General features: G+C 36.3%; 2 protein-coding genes across 4 annotated transcripts; one reads left to right on the forward strand and one right to left on the reverse strand.

Moving 5' to 3' along the window:
* Positions 1-651: 651 nt before the first annotated feature.
* LOC125652176 (leucine-rich repeat-containing protein 74A-like) lies at positions 652-11,923 on the forward strand. Of its 2 annotated transcripts, XM_048881175.2 has the most exons (13): positions 652-891; positions 1,373-1,828; positions 1,955-2,154; positions 2,459-2,566; positions 4,089-4,182; positions 4,263-4,312; positions 4,403-4,484; positions 5,649-5,734; positions 6,022-6,216; positions 7,204-7,305; positions 7,950-8,195; positions 11,124-11,209; positions 11,605-11,923. In XM_048881175.2, exons 2-13 carry the CDS (start codon positions 1,375-1,377, stop codon positions 11,777-11,779), a joined length of 1,878 nt encoding a protein of 625 aa, XP_048737132.2. In that variant the 5' UTR covers positions 652-891; positions 1,373-1,374; the 3' UTR covers positions 11,780-11,923. The 2 variants fall into 2 exon arrangements, with proteins under 2 accessions (XP_048737132.2, XP_048737130.2); XM_048881173.2 differs by lacking the exon at positions 652-891 and having other exon boundaries at positions 1,162-1,828.
* Positions 11,924-11,971: 48 nt separating this feature from the next.
* Positions 11,972-15,508, reverse strand: LOC125652177 (39S ribosomal protein L14, mitochondrial-like). 2 transcript variants are annotated; one of them, XM_048881177.2, is made up of 3 exons: positions 15,404-15,508; positions 15,172-15,212; positions 11,972-12,398 (listed from the first exon to the last, which is right to left on the reverse strand). In XM_048881177.2, the coding sequence occupies exons 2-3, from the start codon at positions 15,207-15,209 to the stop codon at positions 12,023-12,025; spliced, it is 414 nt and encodes a 137-aa protein (XP_048737134.2). In that variant the 5' UTR covers positions 15,210-15,212; positions 15,404-15,508; the 3' UTR covers positions 11,972-12,022. The 2 variants fall into 2 exon arrangements, with proteins under 2 accessions (XP_048737134.2, XP_048737133.2); XM_048881176.2 differs by having other exon boundaries at positions 15,326-15,486.
* Between the last annotated feature and the right edge of the window lie 4,282 nt (positions 15,509-19,790).

The raw sequence follows: 19,790 nt of genomic DNA on the forward strand, positions 1-19,790 counted from the left end.
GAAGAGGCGTGATTTATCTCCAGTCATCCAAATTCCCTGTTAACGGGCCCATTACACTCAAGTCCTGAGTATCAAGCAAGAAAATGATAGGAGAGCAAAGCTTTCTTTTAATAATTTTTCACTAAATCTTGCATAATGACATAATAGACCGGGTAGGAATCACAAAACGGCTGGGTTTTTTTTGTTGTTGTAAATTTAGGCCGAAACACTAAAGAGACAAGCAAAAATCAATATTCTTAGGACAAATCATAAGTGTACTGAAATTTGAATGGGCATTCATTCTGAAATATTTAATAGAGTAATTTGGGAAGGATAAGGTAAATTAAAATACATGTATATTGAATGTTTGATGGCAGATTGAGAACAATTATATCTGCCGTGAGAAAGAGTCATCAAAGACCAAAACGTGCTGAAGTCAAGAGGCTCAGATCATTTTGATATTAAAAATGCCGGACACATCTGTATTATTAATTTCTAGTGTAAATTCCACATACCCTTTCAATGAAAGCAAATTCACTGCATTGTGGAGGAGATTTACAAACCTTTATATGCAAACAAATGTGGATTAAGAGAGAAAGCATCCAAACAACCACAGAGCGAAGTAAACATTGAATATTTAAGATGTACAGTCGATACAACACTATATATATATATACTTATTTATTTGATGCCCTCCATGCGATATCGGAGGTTAGAATTATTGAAAATAAAATGACGAAAGTAAATTTGCTAAGCTTCGGAATTTTCGAACCCACTGACATTATAATTAACAATAGGGTGATTAACTAGGATTAAAGTGTTAACTGTGAGCAGTCTGTGGCGTAGTTCTGTATTAATGGGAATTACCTGTAATGACTGTTGAATGGAATATAAAATATAGAAAATAAAACAGTATGTATGCTCTTTTTTCTCTTTCTCCTACCTCTCTCTCTCTCTCTGTCTAGTCGATGATAAGTATTAGTGAGGACGTCCTCACATGGATGGGAAAGCATACTAATGTACAGATATGCTATTGAAAGTGCAAAAAATACACTCTCGTGTAGTTACAGGGACACCTATAAAAGTTATCCAATAATCTCTTTTGAAATGTAAAAAAAAAAAAAAAAAAAAAAAAAATGATGAGAGAAAATATACATAGGGGCATGTTCCCACACCACTTGTCCCCATTAATGTAATAGCTAGCACATTTGGTGGATCACGTTTATGGAGACGTAACTGTTAGGACAACTCTGTCCCCACAACACAAGTCAAATGGGAATAGTTTGTCCTCACTTTACACGTTTATCAACTCCTTCTTTTTCTTTTACTCTCTATAAAAGATTAGAATTATATTGCATCAATAAGCAATGTTTTGTGTCTTAATATAATTCAGGTATGGAGACATTTGACAAATTCAGATATGATTTTGGTATATCATCACCATCACCATCAGTTCTCCCACCTAGATCCGCCACCCTGTCTTTCGTTTCCGAACCGTCGAGTCCCGGAAGTGGAACCGGAAGCCACAATGTTTCACGTTTAAGAAAGAACAGTGCAAAAATTCGCAAAAAACAAATGAACAGCCACATGGCAAGTCCGATTCCCTCTGCCACAAGCGTCAAATCCACGACTTATAAACATTTGTCTTCGAAACCGTGGGAGTACGTCCCTATCCTGACGGACAAACAGTACGCCGAGAAAAAGGAACGGCTGCTAAGGGGCAGTAAATTAAAACGCGAACTGGAAAAGTACTGGAACATACAGACACCAAGCCGGTTGGAGAAAAAGAGGCTAGAAGAAATTTCCAGCGACGATGAAGAGTACGACACGGATCTTGATCAAGAATTAGGTAATTTTGTGAATCTTTTCAATCGAAAAATAACCAGGAAACAGATAAATTACTTCTTAAACTAAAGTTGCATTTGTTTAAAATTCTGTTTAAGGTTTGTTAAAATATCGGTCTCGATTGCTTTAGTTGGACTTGAGCTTATTGTGGACGAAAAAACCAAACAAATCAAAGATGATGGATCGTTTCCGGAGTACAAGCGCATGTGCCGGAAGTTGAACGTAATACCAAATCACTACCTCCTACGTCATTCAACTGATGACGACATCAAATTGCGATATAGATATCTCAGCAAGAACGACTGCACTGCCATGGGTTACGAGATGAAGGTATGTATACCAGAACTGCAGGTATATATATACCAAGAAAGACCTTGTTTGAACTTTTCACACTCCCTCACTCTGGTAAAATTTTAATGTGGGATCTAATATGAAAATTCCTCACATCAAATGATGAGTGCATCTCATTCCAGACACTGTAAAGAAGTAGAGGTTTACATTCTAATTCAATTTTCTCGTTAGGTTCACATTTTAAGTAATCAGAAAGTGGTATACGGAATTGAAATAGCCTGCAAGAGTATTTCCTATTGCCCAAAGTATTGTTTTTATCATGTAAAGCTTGTATATATTTCAGGACAATTCAACCTTCTCCAGGATAGACCTTGAGGATAATGGAATGACAGGAAAACACATCCACGCTCTGGCGGAAATGCTTCTTCAGAATCATTACGTATCTGAAATAGTAAGACACATGGCATGGATATTTTAGAACCCTTCTGATTCAAATCTAACTCGTATCAAAAGCGAAACCAGCATGTAGCAATGAATGCATAAATTCAGGGATGTTACCCAGTCTTTATGAACACCTGAGTCACTCAAGTGACCTATTGCTATTGGTCCACGTCCATAGTCGTCCGTTAATGATTGAACACTTTTAACTTCTTCCTTATAACTACATTCCATTTCGTTTCAAAATTGGTACAAAGCATTTTTGGGACATTTTAAATTTCAGGACTCCTGCATCCCCAGGGGCGGGGCAAAAACTGCCAAAAATTGACCAATTTAAAAAAATTATTTTCTCTACAACCATATATTTGTAAGAAAAACAAAATGTATAATAGTCATATAGAGCAGAAAGGCCTCTACGAAAACTGTAAATTTCATGATCCCCGGGGAAGAAATTCTGGCTCCAGGGCAGGACCGAACATGGTGTACAGTGTTTATGTGTAAAACATTTGATTAGCATCATCTTTAATGCTATTGAAAATAAGAGAATATTTTCAAGGAGCAGGTAGCTCTTCACCAAAGTTGTAAATTTCAAGATCCCAGGGGTAGGGGTTTTGGTATTAGAGTGGGGCCAAAATGGTCAAAGTGATTAAATTTGTGTGTCAACAATTCAACATTTTTAATTTCTTCTTTTCAAACTTGTATGAAGCATCTTTAGGACAAGGGGGCTTTAATGGTAAATTTCTGGACTTCTGCATTCTCGGGACCTTAAGGGCGGGAAAAAACTGCCAAAACAATTTTCAAAAATCTTCCTTCTCTACAACTACACATCTGTAAAGAAAACTAAATGCATACTAGCCATGTAAAACAAGAAGACCTTTACCAAAATTGTAAATTTCGTGATCATGGGGAAGGGTCAAACTTGGTATATTGTGTTATGTGTAAATTATTTAAATAACGTCTTTGATGTAATTGATACTAAATGAAAACTACATAGATATTTAAAAGGAATATATAGCCCTTTTCCAAAATTGTAAATTTCATGATCTCGGTGGTAGGGGATTAGGTTTCAGCAAGGAAGGGGCCACAATTATTATAGTCATTACTGTGTTTATCATTCGAAATACTTCTTCTTTAATTTGCTGATACTGTATTAAAACTAAATGCGTATTTAGAAAAAGCAGAAAGGGATGTACCAAAATTGTGAACTTCGCAACCCCAGAGTTCTGACTCCAGGACAGGTTCAAAATAGTGTTAATATAACATATATTATATTACCTAAAGTCTTTCATCAGGATGGACACTTTCGGGAGCACTTTTTGTGTTTTAAGAACACATCTTCTTTATACTGGTGCTGAATATTCATCTTTAGCGTAGATGTACAAAACAAGAGATTCATAGTCCTTGGCTCTAGTGATACTTTTAACTAATACTCAGGTGACCGATAAGGCCTGTGGGGCCCTTGTTTTTATGTTCTTGTACGTCATACATGTATGGCTTTTAAGGCGTTTTGAATCGTGCTTGATTTGACTTTGCAGAATTTGTCCAATAATCCAGTCGGGGTTCCGGGGGCAAAGGTGGTGCGTTACATACTTACAAACAATACTCACGTACGGAAAATTGATTTAACAGGTACGATGTCATTACTTTATAAAGAAGTTCTGATTGTCCCTTAATTAGTGGAGTTCCGATTTCGTAGCTGTCTGTTTCAGGTTGTAAAATTCAAGATGTCGGAGGTAAACTAATGGCTGATATACTCGAGGTATGGTACATGTGTTCTGACTCAGTTCGAGATTTCTTGACCTCATTCGTTTCATTCCATGCACGTGTACGGGGAATTTTTTCATTGTAGCATAATCAATATATTACACAACTTCTGCTTGGACGAAACGGGATCGGCAATGAAGCAGCCATACAATTTGGGAAAGCTTTAGGTAAGTTTTATTCCAGATTATTTACATATCAGTCTTTCCAAATATCGGTTTATGACTTAAAAACCTATCATGGCTAGCATATTTGTTTATGTCTAACCGATTTAAGGCGTACATACTGGTTAATGACATTTATGACAAATAGCGATACAATGTATATCGGTTTATAGCTGGCATGCCTATTATGGTTTACATACCGGTTTATGGCTTACATGTACATCCTGGTTTATGGCAGACAAACCGGTTTATAGCTTACAAACGGGTGAATGGCTTATATAATGATTTAAGGCTTAGATACCGGTTAATAGCTTACACACCGGTTAATAACTTACACATCGGTTAATAGCTTACACATCGGTTAATAGCTTACACATCGGTTAATAACTTACACATCAGTTAATAGCTTACACATCGGTTAATAGCTTACACACCGGTTAATAGCTTACACACCGGTTAATAACTTACACATCGGTTAATAGCTTACACACCGGTTAATAGCTTACACACCGATTAATAGCTTACACACCGGTTAATAGCTTACACATCGGTTAATAGCCTACACACCGGTTAAATCCTTACACACCGGTTAATAGCTTACACATCGGTTAATAGCTTACACATCGGTTAATAACTTACACATCGGTTAATAACTTACACATCGGTTAATAGCTTACACACCGGTTAATAGCTTACACATCGGTTAATAACTTACACATCGGTTAATAGCTTACACACCGGTTAATAACTTACACACCGGTTAATAGCTTACACATCGGTTAATAGCTTACACATCGGTTAATAGCTTACACATCGGTTAATAGCTTACACACCGGTTAATAGCTTACACACCGGTTAATAGCTTACACATCGGTTAATAACTTACACATCGATTAATAGCTTACACACCGGTTGATAACTTACACATCGGTTAATAGCTTACACATCGGTTAATAGCTTACACACCGGTTTATAACTTACAGAGCCTACCGCTCAAAGACAACCATTTATTATGACCCCGCATCCCCTTTCTCCAAATTAATTGCTGTTATCAAAGTATCTAGCGATCATCATCCTTATATTCTTCAATTTGCACTATGTTTTATTACATGTACTTATCAACATCCAAATCTCAGTCTGTCACTAAAAAATCAACTTTTGTATTGACAGAATCCAACAGCACCCTGGAGATTTTGGACCTCTCCTGGAACCAGATCTCACGTCCTGGAGCCCAGGCTTTAGCTGCCGGGCTTAGGGTATTGTTCAAATCTAGAATCTCGAGGGGTTTTTTTAATTCGTGGCTGTTATCTGCCAGAGTACATTATTATATATCAAAAATATTTGCCATGAGTACCTGCATTTCCAAGAAACTCTCTTACATACAGCATCAACAATGGTTGTTCAAATTATTCAGCATTCTCAAAATCGATTCTGCAATTTCTAAATCAAAGGTTATCTTTAGAAGAAAAAAAACAAAAAAACAAAACAAAAAAAAACAAATAAAATGATTTCTTTCATCAGAAACAATATTTAATGCTTCCAGCACAACCAGCAATTGCGAAGTCTTATTTTGAATATGAATGGGCTTGGAAAAGAAGGAGGATGTTTTCTGATTGAGGCCCTTCGTCTCAATTCCTCGCTGACCGTCCTTGACCTTGGAGCCAATAGAATCCCAGATGAAATCGCCCCTGTTGTTGCTAGGGTTTTACCCAATAATAAGGCTCTCCAGACATTAAAGGTATACTCTGAACTGACAGAGAATTCTGTGAAGCGTCTTTTGTATACTTTCACATTCGATTTCTCTAAGCATTTGTGTACGTATGTTGTTGTAGTCCCATACCGACGAAGTCGAAGGGGACTTAAGGTTTGCGCTCCGTCTGTCCGTCAGTCCGGTAAATTAGTTTTCCGCACTTTTTCTCTGTTCTTACAGACAGCACATTTGGTGCATTGCTTTGCCATAACAAGTTACATATCAAGTTTGAATTTCGTCTCGGTCCGTTGATTTTTCAGTTATGGCCCCATCACTTAGAAAAATAGATGAATTATCTTTTTTGTTCTGCTTGCATATATTCATATGATATTTAGTGCGTTGCTTTGCCAAAAAAAGTTACAGATCCAGTTCGAAATTGGTTTCGGTCCGTGAATTTTTCAATAAGTTATTGCCCTTGGACTTACATGTAGAAAAATGGCATCATTAATTACAAGTTTTCCTGGCTTTTTTCTCGTGGTTTTGCTTGCATATATTAATTTGATAATTGGTACATTTTTAGTTCGCCTCTACAAAGTTGATAAGAACTAGCTAGTGGAGTCTCATCCACACCAGCTAAAAGTATACATCCAAGTTTCTTATTTCTGTAGATAAACGTACTACATTCATTAAACCTTCTAGCACAGCAATACAACAATATAGCTAAATTATTCATGATCACCTACATTTTACAGTTCATTGACTTGGTCAAAGACCTAAACCTAATTATAAATTAGTCGTTTTTCCTGGTCCAGTCTTTGTACTTGAATAGTAGTTGATGTCCAACCATTCGAATCCTATCCTGCAATATAGTTCCATAATGAACTTCGAATATTGTTGCGGTCCAATAATTTTTTGCGAACGGTAGGAGAAATGTATTTTATGCAAACCTTATAAAGTTTCATCCCAAATTAATTAACATTGTCTCTTAATGTGTCTTATACAGCGAAGCATGCTTATGTATGTGTTTTATTACAGCTTTCGTACAATCTGATTACCTCTGAGGGAGCCATGGCGCTCTTAAAACCCTGGTCATCTAAGATTAAAAAGAGAAGCCCACTGAAGACAATAGAACTGGATGTAAGAATCAAGAATAACCACACGCATGCGCACACCACTACCACGACCACAATAGAACTGGGTGTAAGAACCTAGAATTACCACACACATGCATACACCACTACATGTAATTTCAGCGAGATTCGTCGAGACTGGATATTTGGACTGACGCGTCTTTGGAAGAGGCGTCAGTCCAAATATCCAGCCTCGACGAATCTCGCCGAGATTACACTACATGTACCATCACCACCACAATAGAACTGGCTGTAAGAATCTAGAATTACCACACGCATGCGCACACCACTACCACCACCACAATAGAACTGGCTGTAAGAATCTAGAATTACCACACGCATGCGCACACCACTCCCATCACCACATCAACATATCGAGTTATATTATAACATTATAAAATGAGCTAATCTTTTGATCCAATATTTTGCTTAGATGTTAAATACAAATATCTTATTCATTGTACAAGTTAATGTTAATGTAATTGTACAATGTAATGTTTAGTCGATACACTATATATTACAATGGTAAAAACTCAGAGCGGACCAGAAGTGTTTTTATTTTTACCCCAACGAGATTCAAACTGTCTCCATGAACCGGTCCATATCGTTCTTGGAAATTTTAATCATACCCAATATATCATTAATGAACAGGGAACTGACGTACACACAGAGTTAGCGTTACTGATCCATAAACTGAGAGAAAAGCGAGGCCTTACTGTAACACTGAGGTTACCACCCTCTAGAAGAGAAAGATCGTTAGATCCGCTCATGGGTAGTCTGATGTACATCGTAAAATTCTGTGATAAAGAAGACGTGGAACTCACAGAACTTTTCCCAAAGTCATATGAGGAAAAAGGCGTACTAATATCCACAGATGACGTTGTAGAACTCGTCAAGGTTAGTGATGATGATGCATTTCAAAAGAGCAAAGAATGAAATTTTCTTTATACCATTTTAGCGGTGTTTTCCCAGTAAACCTGTCTGCATAAAAAACAACAACAACAAAAATACAAAAAAGAAAAAAAAAAAACCCAACAAAAACGTTGTGACAATGGGTTTTCTGGAGATTTTATACCTTGACGTCATGTATAATGGCTGTACGTCTCATCGAGAAAAAAAACGTTTCAACAAACATCACCGTAGTATAAAAGTACGGTGCCAGGGTATAGAATTTATATTCATTTAACTGGCGGCCGCCACTTAATTTAACTGGCGGTCGCCACGTATTAACTGGCCGCCACTTATTTTATCTTGCGGCCACCACTTAATTTAACTGGCGGCCGTCACTTAATTCATCTGGCGGCCGCCACTTAATTTATAGATGGCGGCTGCCACTTAATTTATAGATAGCGGCTGCCAATTTCAACAAGATGCCCATAGGCCACATCGCTCACCTGAGTCACCTTGGTCCATATCAGAAGACTTTCTATATATATTTGCATGTAAAATCTTAGTCCTTATTATGGCCCCAACCTACCCCTGGAGGCCATAGTTTTTGCAAACTCGAATCTACACTATGTCAGAAAGCTTTCATGTAAATGTGAACTTCTTTGGCCCAATGGTTCTTGCGAAGAAGATATTTAAAGATTTTTCCTATATATTTGTATGTAAAAGTTTGATCCCCCTTGTGGCCCCATCCTACCCCCAGGGGCCATGATTTGAACAAACTTGAATCTGCACTATGTCAGAAAGCTTTCATGTAAATATCAGTTTCTCTGGCTCAGTGGTTCTTGAGAAGATTTTTCCTATATATTTGTATGTAAAACTTTGATCCCCCATCTGACCCCCGGGGGCCAGGATTTTAACAATTAATTTAGAATCTGCACTATATCAGGAAGCTTTCATATAAATCTCAGCTTTTCTGGCTCAGTGGTTCTTGAGAAGAAGATTTTAAAAGATTTTTCCTATATATTTGTATTTAAAACTTTGATCCCCTATTGTGGCCCCATCCGACCCCTGGGGGCCAGGATTTTAACAAACTTGAATTTGCACTATATCAGGAAGCTTTTCTGATAAATCTCAGCTTTTCTGACTCAGTGGTTCTTGAGAAGATTTTTCCTATATATTTGTATGTAAAACTTTGATCCCCCTTGTGGCCCCATCTGACCCCCGGGGGCCAGGATTTTAACAATTTAGAATCTGCACTATATCAGGAAGCTTTCATATAAATCTCAGCTTTTCTGGCTCAGTGGTTCTTGAGAAGAAAATTTTAAAAGATTATTCCTATATATTTGTATGTAAAACTTTGATCCCCTATTGTGGCCCCATCCGACCCCCGGGGGCCAGGATTTCAACAATTTAGAATCTGCACTACCTAATAAAGCTTATCTATAAATTTCATCTTTTCTGGCCCAGTGGTTCTTGAGAAGATTTTTTAATGACCCTACCCATTTTTACCTTTTCTTGATTATTTCCCCTTGGAAGGTGGTCTGGCCCTTTATTTTAACAATTTAGAATTCCCTTTACCAAAGGATGGTTTGTGCCAACTTTGGTAGAAATTGGCCCAGTGGTTTTTGAGAAGAAGTCAAAAATGTGAAAAGTTTACAGACGGACAGACAGACGGACGACGGACAAAATGTGGTCAGAAAAGCTCACTTGAACCTTCGGTTCAGGTGAGCTAAAAAAAGTTTAACTCATATTGCTGAGTCTGCTGAGTGATTATTTTGGAAAGATTTAGAATAGAACAAACACGTAGGATCGTTTTTCAAAGTGTAGGGACAGTCGGAGAAATTGTCTTCTACAAATGTTGACAAGCAGAAAAGGAACCTAAAAAAATTCTTTTGCCCAAACTTCATACTCCTAAATTAGAGGAAGGGGGCTCCATTCGTCCTTCAATTCATCAGTTCATTCATTATTACATTTTTTTTTTATTCATTACTACCACCAAAAGAATAGGAGGGGGCTAGTCAGCCAATTAATCTTTTTTCACATGTGAAAAAATAACTTAGTTTGCATATGAAAATTGAAAAAAGAACGTTGTCAAAAAAGTGAAGGGTCAGCATCCTGGTTCTACGTGCCTGATACTTGGTATATTCAGTTCAGTTTATTAGCATAAAACCATACAGTTTACAGACATGTACAAATGAAGATTTGCTCGTGCGCGAATCTGTCGGCATTTGATACCGGGAACATATATCGAGTTGTATACAGCAAACTCAAAAAACAATAATAATTGCTCTTAATTGTATATCACATACATATTACTAAGTATTGGAGAAGAGAGGGAGGGTAAAGGGATTGCACCCCTTTGATTTTGAGACAGAGAGAGAGTTGAATAAAAATTAAATGGCGCCCGCCAGTTAATTTATGTGGCGACTGCCAGTCAAATTAAGTGGCGGCCATCACATAAATTAAGTGGCGGTCGCCATATACATTAACTGGCGGCCACCAGTTAATTCATATGGCGGCCGCCAGATAATAAGTGACGGCCGCCAGTTAATAGGTGGTGGTCGCCACATAAATTAAGTTGCAGCCGCCAGTTAAAATGAATATTAATTCTATACTCTGGCACCTATCGGCTTCCGTATAAAAGAAATAAGTACCTCATTGTCCGAATTGATGAAGAAAAAACCTCGGTCTCTGTTTTATTTTCAATCAAAATTTCGAGACTGGGGGGGGGGGGGGGGGGGGGCGTTTTTCTTCCATAAATTCCGTCAACGCGGTTATTATTTCAAACTACAAAAGTGAAAAATGTGTCTACCATATTAATTGAAATTGAAACTCGGGAATTCTAGGCATTATTCCTAAAAATTCAGAAATTCTCAATACCAATCATACTAAATGAAGTATTTAAACGTTGCCTTTTTTTTAATCTTCGAATTACAGCATTCTGGTACAGACATCAACAAATACAGACTCCACGAACTCAAGAGGACGCTACAAGAAACACGAGACCGACGGTTTGAATTAAAGTAGGTAAATACATGTCTAACCATCCCGAATAATAATTCTTAAGTTTAAGAGATAAATGAACCTAAGATATTACTAAGAAGGACTCTATCATTGAAGCCAAGCTTTAAAAAATAACAACATATCAATATTGATCAATGAATTGTGTATAGAAATCGGAGGGAGGAAGTCTTGAGGTTTGTAAATAATAAAAAAGGGGCATATTTTGATAAAGCCTCTTAGTAAAATGATGGCATGTATTCAATATGATAATTAAAATTCCACGTAAAATCTTCCAAAATTTACTTTCCTGTTTTACTGTCCTCTTTTGTCATTTCTTTGCCATTGTACATCGATACCTTAATAAAAAAAACTTACTTTCTAAGATTTTTCAGAACATATTAACGAATATTTTCAGGGAACTAATGACTATACATAATCAGATGAAACTTGGCAAAGACCCACACAGAGAAGACTCTCTACGAAGCGCTATCGCCGGTAAACGCCGAGGTATTCCGACAGAGACTCAAAAAGCCCCCACTCCAAACACGGCAGGCGTTAGATTCCGGGGCGGCAGTGATGAAGAGGATTAGCAGTTCATTGATAATTGTAATACACGTACATAACAGACTCGCATAAACTTTTGCACACTGATGTGGAGCAAAAAGATGGTATTTTAATTCTGAGGATGTTCTTTACTATGTTTATTAAAAACGATTAAATCAATTTTCAAATTCTGTTACATTTATCATTTTATATTTTATTTAAAAACGAAACAAACCAGATTACTATGTTCCATTTATTCAGTTCGCACACTTACAAAGCCATGCAATAAATCATACAAATGTAGTGGCTAAAGACAAGACCTTCACAAAGTTTGGGTCTGTATCAGCACGCAGACAGGAAGGAATCGGGGCCCGGATTCGGGTCCCCAAAGGCTGACCATCATCGTCCACAAGAACTACATTGTTACTGTCAAACTTGGGGACGAAGGGTCCCTGGTTCTGTTTACATCCCACGATGTAACCTTTCTTTTTCTCGTGTTCAATGGTTAAAAGAACTTTGTCACCAAGACGACCCACGTGTGTTTTATTGTACACGTGAATTATCCGCACGGGCCGTCCAGACTGCTTGGCATTCCTTCCTATTTTGCTGTTGTCTACTACCTTTACTCTACTTAGGAGTTGAAGTTCATTTAGAGGAGTAGTGGTGCTGAAATCAGATGTATCATGCACAAATTACATCAAATCAAAGATTGAAAAGAGGTCAAAGGTTGAATATATCCATTAACACCTGTAAACGCATTTCATCATATTGACCGTAAAGTGGTTCTGTGAAATGAAACATACTGAAAATATATTTCTACACTGCTCAGTCTATGCGAAAGACGTCGGACCTGACCGATGTGCAGTGCCTCAGGTCCGATGCATCATTTTTTACACCGGACCGGAATGTCCGATGTCTCAATGTCCGGTTTTGAGCTTTACTATCTTCATGCGGAGTTTGTTATAAGTAAAAAAAAATAGCACACATCCAAATATGTAAATGAATTGATTAAATCTGCATGGACTGTCTAAAGTATTATACGGGAGGGATTCCTGGTATAGTATTACTATTATAATAAATAAGATTCCCTTGGTTTTGCATTTTCACGTGTTTCACTTTTTTACATTAGGTTTTTCGGTCTGACAAAATTTGGTTCGGTCCGGTGTGTTCATTGATTACACTGGACCGAATGTCCTGTGTGGTCCAAAAACTTTTGCATATACTGAGTCTGCTGAAAACTTTTAACATGTTAGAAGTAACATGTTCTTCACTGTCATCGAATCTGGAACATTTTAGTTGCGATCGATTGATTGATTAATTTTTGTTTAATGTCCCTCTCGAGAATCTTTCACTCATATGGAGATGTCACCATTGCTGGTGAAGGGCTGCAAAATTTAGGCTTATGCTCGGCGCTTACGACCTTTGAGCAGGAAAGGATCTTTATCATACCACACCTGCTGTGACAAGGGATCTCGGTTTTTGCGGTCTCATCCGAAGGACCGCCCCATTTAGTCGCCTCTTACAACAAGCAAGGGGTACTGAGGACCTATTCTAACCCGGATCCCCATGAGCACCCAAACAACCAGGCTACCGTAACTGGTGCGAGTAGAAAAGAGCCAACTGTCATCGTTTTAAAACAGTCATACATTTAAATAAGAGGCCCATGGGCCACATTGCTCACCTGAGTAACCCCTGGCTCTGCTGTTGTAATTAATAAAAGATTTTTTCCAAACCTATAATCCCATGAATTTTTTTAACCCTATATATTGGCCTCAACTTAGTGCCAAAGGCTCACAACAGAACCAAACTTGAATTTACACAGCATGGGGATGCCTAAACACCAATAAACTGACATGACTTTGCTGTTCTGGAGAAGGTTAAAATTATAAGGGCATAAATCATGGTATGGAATGAAAGATCTTACCATAAGAAACATATATATACAAAATTTGATAGTTCAGGAGCCTCCTGATATTGAATAGGTTAGGTTAACGTCATAAGATTAAGAACGTTTGGTACCCAAAAAAAAGTCTTGTCATAGGGAATGTACATATGAAATATGAGAGCCCTATCACTCACCATTCAAAAGTTATGAGCAAGGTTAAAGTTTCAAACAAACTTACTGGACAAAATGATATGCTTCTAAGTATAGTCGTATAAAAACCTAGAATTCACACAACTTAGGAACATCTGCATTTTGATATGATTTAATGTGACCCTGCTACTTTTAAAAAGAATTCATTTAAATTAATTTCCTTCATAAATATGTCCATATAAAACTTTGATCTTCAATTGTGCCCCCATCCTATCGATGGGGCCCCTGAATTGATGAAACTTGAATTTGAACTACCTGAAGATTCTTGCATATCAATATGTCAGACTTACTATGACCCTGCTTTTGTTGAGATGAAGATTTCTAAAGGTGTTTCCCTTTATATTACCATGTAAAGCTAATTAAGCTTTGATCTCCTATTGTGGCCCCAACCTACTTCTGAGGGCCACAATTTTCATCATTATCTTTTCTTTGAAGGGGGCATTGTCCTTCATTTGAATAATTTCAACCTCTTTCATCCAAGGATGATATGTACCAAATTTGATTGAAATTGACCTAGTGGTTCCGGAGAAGAAGATAAAAATGTAAAAAGTTAACAGATGGACAGACAACACATAAAAGGATAAAAAAAAATCACTTAAGCTTTCAGCTCAGGTGAGCTTAGCTAACAAGAATTGTAAGAGGGCAACATAGTTCAATTGGAAGCTTGACTCTATTTACCCTATCCCTCTGGGTTTAAAAGATATAGCCCAGGGTAAAGTTTTGGAAAACAAGTCAGAATCCAAGGCCTGACAGTAAGTCACGAGGAATTTATATGTGGAATATCAAAGCCCTATTTCCTTGGTTCAAAAGACACAGCCAAGATTGAAGTTTTTAAAAAGTAGGCCAAAATTCAAGGTGAAGACCACTAGGTCACAAGTCTTGGTACCAAATGGAAAGCCTGGCCATCAAGCATCTATTTCAATGATTTGTGAAATATCAAACCTCTATATCCCTTGGTTCAAAGGATATAGCCAAGGTTAAAGATTTCCTTTAAAATGTGACCTGGTGTCAACACCGGGGTCATGACAATAGCTCTCCAGACATCCATCCAGGTGAGGTGAAAAGACAGATGACCTTGGTGTTAAATAAGAATGTTTACTAAAAGTGATGTCTGAGGTTCTGTTAGTTAGGGCCTACTCAGGAGAGGCAAATATCATCTCTGTTATGATCTTCTTTTAAGATACAGAACGTTTAACTTATGTGACTGACAATTTCAGATTTTGAAGCAATTTTGTTAAAACCAAACCTCCGGATTAGGATGAGGCCACTATAAAGTATACTATAACAGAAATCATATGGGACAATCATACGCCTTAAGTCTATTTATATCTTAATATTGCTTACCTAAATCCTCTACGAAAGATGTGATTTATTAACGACATCTTCTGCAAAATAAAATTGGTCATTGAATGATTTCATCAATCGGATGTCAATGGAGGAAATTCGAACAAAACATGTTGACAATCAATTGTTGATTCTTAATTGAGTTCTTACTTACCATTTCACTGTTTAAATAACATAACATACACAGTAAGCTAAAGTAAATCAGTTCTCATAATCACATTAACATCTTTACCGTATCTAGATACTAAGATAGTTTGAAGCAACATGAATCGCTCGTCAAATTACATCGGGCTCGGATATCCAATGCAATTCAATACCCCGTACTACAAGTTATTCGATTTTATTAATACTGCTAAGATAAGTGTATATTATCTCCGCGATATCCGGCTTTGTTGCGAGATTTTGACAGACGCCTATCCGTCAAATCTCGGAATAGTCCCTTATTTCTGGAAATTCTCATTGCAAAATGCGATAGGACTCATTTATTTTGGCCCACATACTAATAGGATTCCAACTTTTTTTTTATATTTTCAAAATTGATAGTACAGCAATATTTTTCTTATTGCTTGAAAAAAAAAAAAAAAAAACCATTGAAAAGTATTTCAAACTTCAAATTTAAATTCTAGAAATTATCTATCTTGCGAACAATAGTACTGAATTGTATGCATGCTTTATTTCATGTCCAAGTTGAATTTACCAGAGACAATTTGCAATAAAATAAGTTTACTTAGTCTAAACATATCTTTGATATTTGATATAGAATGCCGAGATGCAAAAGATACTTGCATATACATGTGACAAAAATTCAGCAAAATTTAAAAAACTATGCAAAATGTTGCACTTTAAACAACAATTTAACAAAAGAAGAAGAAGAAAAAAAAGTTGAAAATAATGAGATTTGTAACTTTACTATTAAATAGCGTTGATTGTAGTAGTAGCAATAATGAAAGTGAAAAGGAAAATATACCATCTTCATGGGGGGGGGGGGGGGGGGGGGGGGGGGGGGGGGAGTAGAGGTTCCAGACAAAATCAAGGGCTATTATATATGATCTGTAACAATGATAATGAATTCAAATTGTTGGTTAATCCTACCTATATATTTATTTATCAGATAGGACACATACTTTTTTGTATTCTTAGAATATAGGACATGGTGGGGGTTTTTAAATAAAAGAAAAACCCACTCTAATTATCGATCTTAATAATAATGTTTTATTTTGATAGTTTTATAGATGTAAGATTTTATGTTGTTGTTGGTTTTTTTGGGTTTTTTTTTATATTATTATTGTTGCATTCCTCACCGCTACCCTTGTAAAGCGCCCTAGAGTAACTCGTTTTATATAAGGCGCTATATAAATTTTATTTATTATTATTATTATTAAATGGTAATATGGAATGACCCCCTCCCCCCTAAACATTGACCGGTCCCTAAATGCTATGCGGCATAATACCATACTTTGAACATGCTGAAAATTTTCAAGTAATCGAACATTTGCTTACCCCTAATATACTTTTATAGAATTCATGAGACAGCGAATTTTGCATTTACGTACTCTTTATATATCAGTGGATTAGCTCCATTTTGAAAGGGGAGGGGACACAACCATTGGAAGGGGCAGCGAGTGGAGGGGATAACTTGTCTAAACTTCCTGATAAGCAAAATTTAAAAAAAAAGGCAGCAAAAAATGGGGGGGGGGATTCGTCCTACAATACTACACAATATTCATAATTTCAAGCTACCTAGTGTGACTGTAATAAATATTGCAACTAATGAAAACAATACTATATCCTTAGTATATTAGGACATGGCTGGGCCCAAAGTGGGGGAGGTGGTGGTGGTTGGGGGGGGGGGGGGGGCACGTGCTCTAGCTACAATGCACCTACTCCTACACCCTTGTATATAAAGGTACATTGTAGGTAACCATTGGAGTAAGTTAGTTCTATCTATCTACCTCTCTATCTATCTATCTATTGAATCTAATCACTGGAGTAAGTTAGTTCTATCTATCTACCTCTCTATCTATCTATCTATTGAATCTAATCACTGGAGTAAGTTAGTTCTATCTATCTACCTCTCTATCTATCTATCTATTGAATCTAATCACTGGAGTAAGTTAGTTCTATCTATCTACCTCTCTATCTATTGAATCTAATCACTGGAGTAAGTTAGTTCTATCTATCTACCTCTCTATCTATCTATCTATTGAATCTAATCACTGGAGTAAGTTAGTTCTATCTATCTACCTCTCTATCCATCTATCTATTGAATCTAATCACTGGAGTAAGTTAGTTCTATCTATCTACCTCTCTATCTATCTATCTATCTATTGAATTTAATCATTGGAGTAAGTTAGTTCTATCTATCTACCTCTCTATCTATCTATCTATTGAATCTAATCACTGGAGTAAGTTAGTTCTATCTATCTACCTCTCTATCTATCTATCTATTGAATCTAATCATTGGAGTAAGTTAGTTCTATCTATCTACCTCTCTATCTATCTATCTATCTATTGAATCTAATCATTGGAGTAAGTTAGTTCTATCTATCTACCTCTCTATCTATCTATCTATCTATTGAATCTAATCACTGGAGTAAGTTAGTTCTATCTATCTACCTCTCTATCTATCTATCTATTGAATCTAATCACTGGAGTAAGTTAGTTCTATCTATCTACCTCTCTATCTATCTATCTATTGAATCTAATCACTGGAGTAAGTTAGTTCTATCTATTTACCTCTCTATCTATCTATCTATTGAATCTAATCACTGGAGTAAGTTAATTCTATCTATCTACCTCTCTATCCATCTATCTATTGAATCTAATCACTGGAGTAAGTTAGTTCTATCTATCTACCTCTCTATCTATCTATCTATTGAATCTAATCACTGGAGTAAGTTAGTTCTATCTATCTACCTCTCTACCTCTCTATCTATTGAATCTAATCACTGGAGTAAGTTAGTTCTATCTATCTACCTCTCTATCTATCTATCTATTGAATCTAATCACTGGAGTAAGTTAGTTCTATCTATCTACCTCTCTATCTATCTATCTATTGAATCTAATCATTGGAGTAAGTTAGTTCTATCTATCTACCTCTCTATCTATCTATCTATTGAATCTAATCATTGGAGTAAGTTAGTTCTATCTATCTACCTCTCTATCTATCTATCTATCTATTGAATCTAATCATTGGAGTAAGTTAGTTCTATCTATCTACCTCTCTATCTATCTATCTATCTATTGAATCTAATCACTGGAGTAAGTTAGTTCTATCTATCTACCTCTCTATCTATCTATCTATTGAATCTAATCACTGGAGTAAGTTAGTTCTATCTATTTACCTCTCTATCTATCTATCTATTGAATCTAATCACTGGAGTAAGTTAGTTCTATCTATCTACCTCTCTATCTATCTATCTATTGAATCTAATCACTGGAGTAAGTTAGTTCTATCTATCTACCTCTCTATCTATCTATCTATTGAATCTAATCACTGGAGTAAGTTAGTTCTATCTATCTACCTCTCTATCTATCTATCTATTGAATCTAATCACTGGATACACGTCTAACAATCGACTTCGACAGTTACATTAATTTGTAGTCGACAATCACTAGGTCACATATGGAGCGCCAAATTAGCATAAACCTAAAATAATTGAAGATATCTTTAAAAGTATTTGTTAGTTATCATCAATTCAATTATTGCGCGCTATATACCGTAACTGAATTAATGCGCGCATTAATTGAACTATTGCTCTCTTCAATTGAATTGTAGCACGCATCATATTATAATCAATTCATTGGAAAGATGCAATAATTCAATTATAGCGCTCATCAATTCAGCAGAACAATTAATGCCATCAGCAATTCAATTAATGCGCGCAATAACATTACTAAAGAAACTCAAACTGAGGTAAATTTATAGTTTAGTACAATATTGATTTTTATTTTACAATATATTTTGTTATTTCAGTTTCTCTGATGTCAACATCTTCATGTAGAGTTCAGAATTTGTATGGTTATATATATATATATTTGGTTAACGATCATTTAGGAATCTCTCATTTTATTCAATGTTATGCACCTTTATATGCCCTCTTCGTGTTAAATTATAATAAAGTACTTACTGGTTAGAGGAAGGAAGAGATAAAGAGGATCTGGTAAGAGAGAGAGAGAGAGAGAGAGAGAGAGAGAGAGAGAGAGAGAGAGAGAGAGAGAGAGAGAGAGAGAGAGAGAGAATCTCGGCTGGATATTTGGACTGACGCCATCACCAAATTTTGACGCAGTCCATAAGACATGTCTGGAAATTCACATTCACCTCAGCCGGTTCTAGCCATTAATGTGCACGTAAGTGCTTCAAATAAATGTTTTGGCCGTTAAACTAACTTTCTAACTTTCTATCACAATTAGTGCTACATTGCTTACCGTCTAGGTATAATTTTAAACCCCAAAATAAACCAATCACAAAATGAAGAATCCCATGACGTAATTATTTATCTCCTGATATTGAAGATTTTACGGTGGTATATTCATATGGTGCGTCAAATTAACATAAACTCAAATAATTGAAGATATCTTCAATTATTTGAAGATATCTTCAATTATTTGAAGATATC

The sequence above is a fragment of the Ostrea edulis genome, chromosome 5 (assembly GCF_947568905.1).
Source record: "Ostrea edulis chromosome 5, xbOstEdul1.1, whole genome shotgun sequence".
NCBI classification, from domain to species: domain Eukaryota; kingdom Metazoa; phylum Mollusca; class Bivalvia; order Ostreida; family Ostreidae; genus Ostrea; species Ostrea edulis.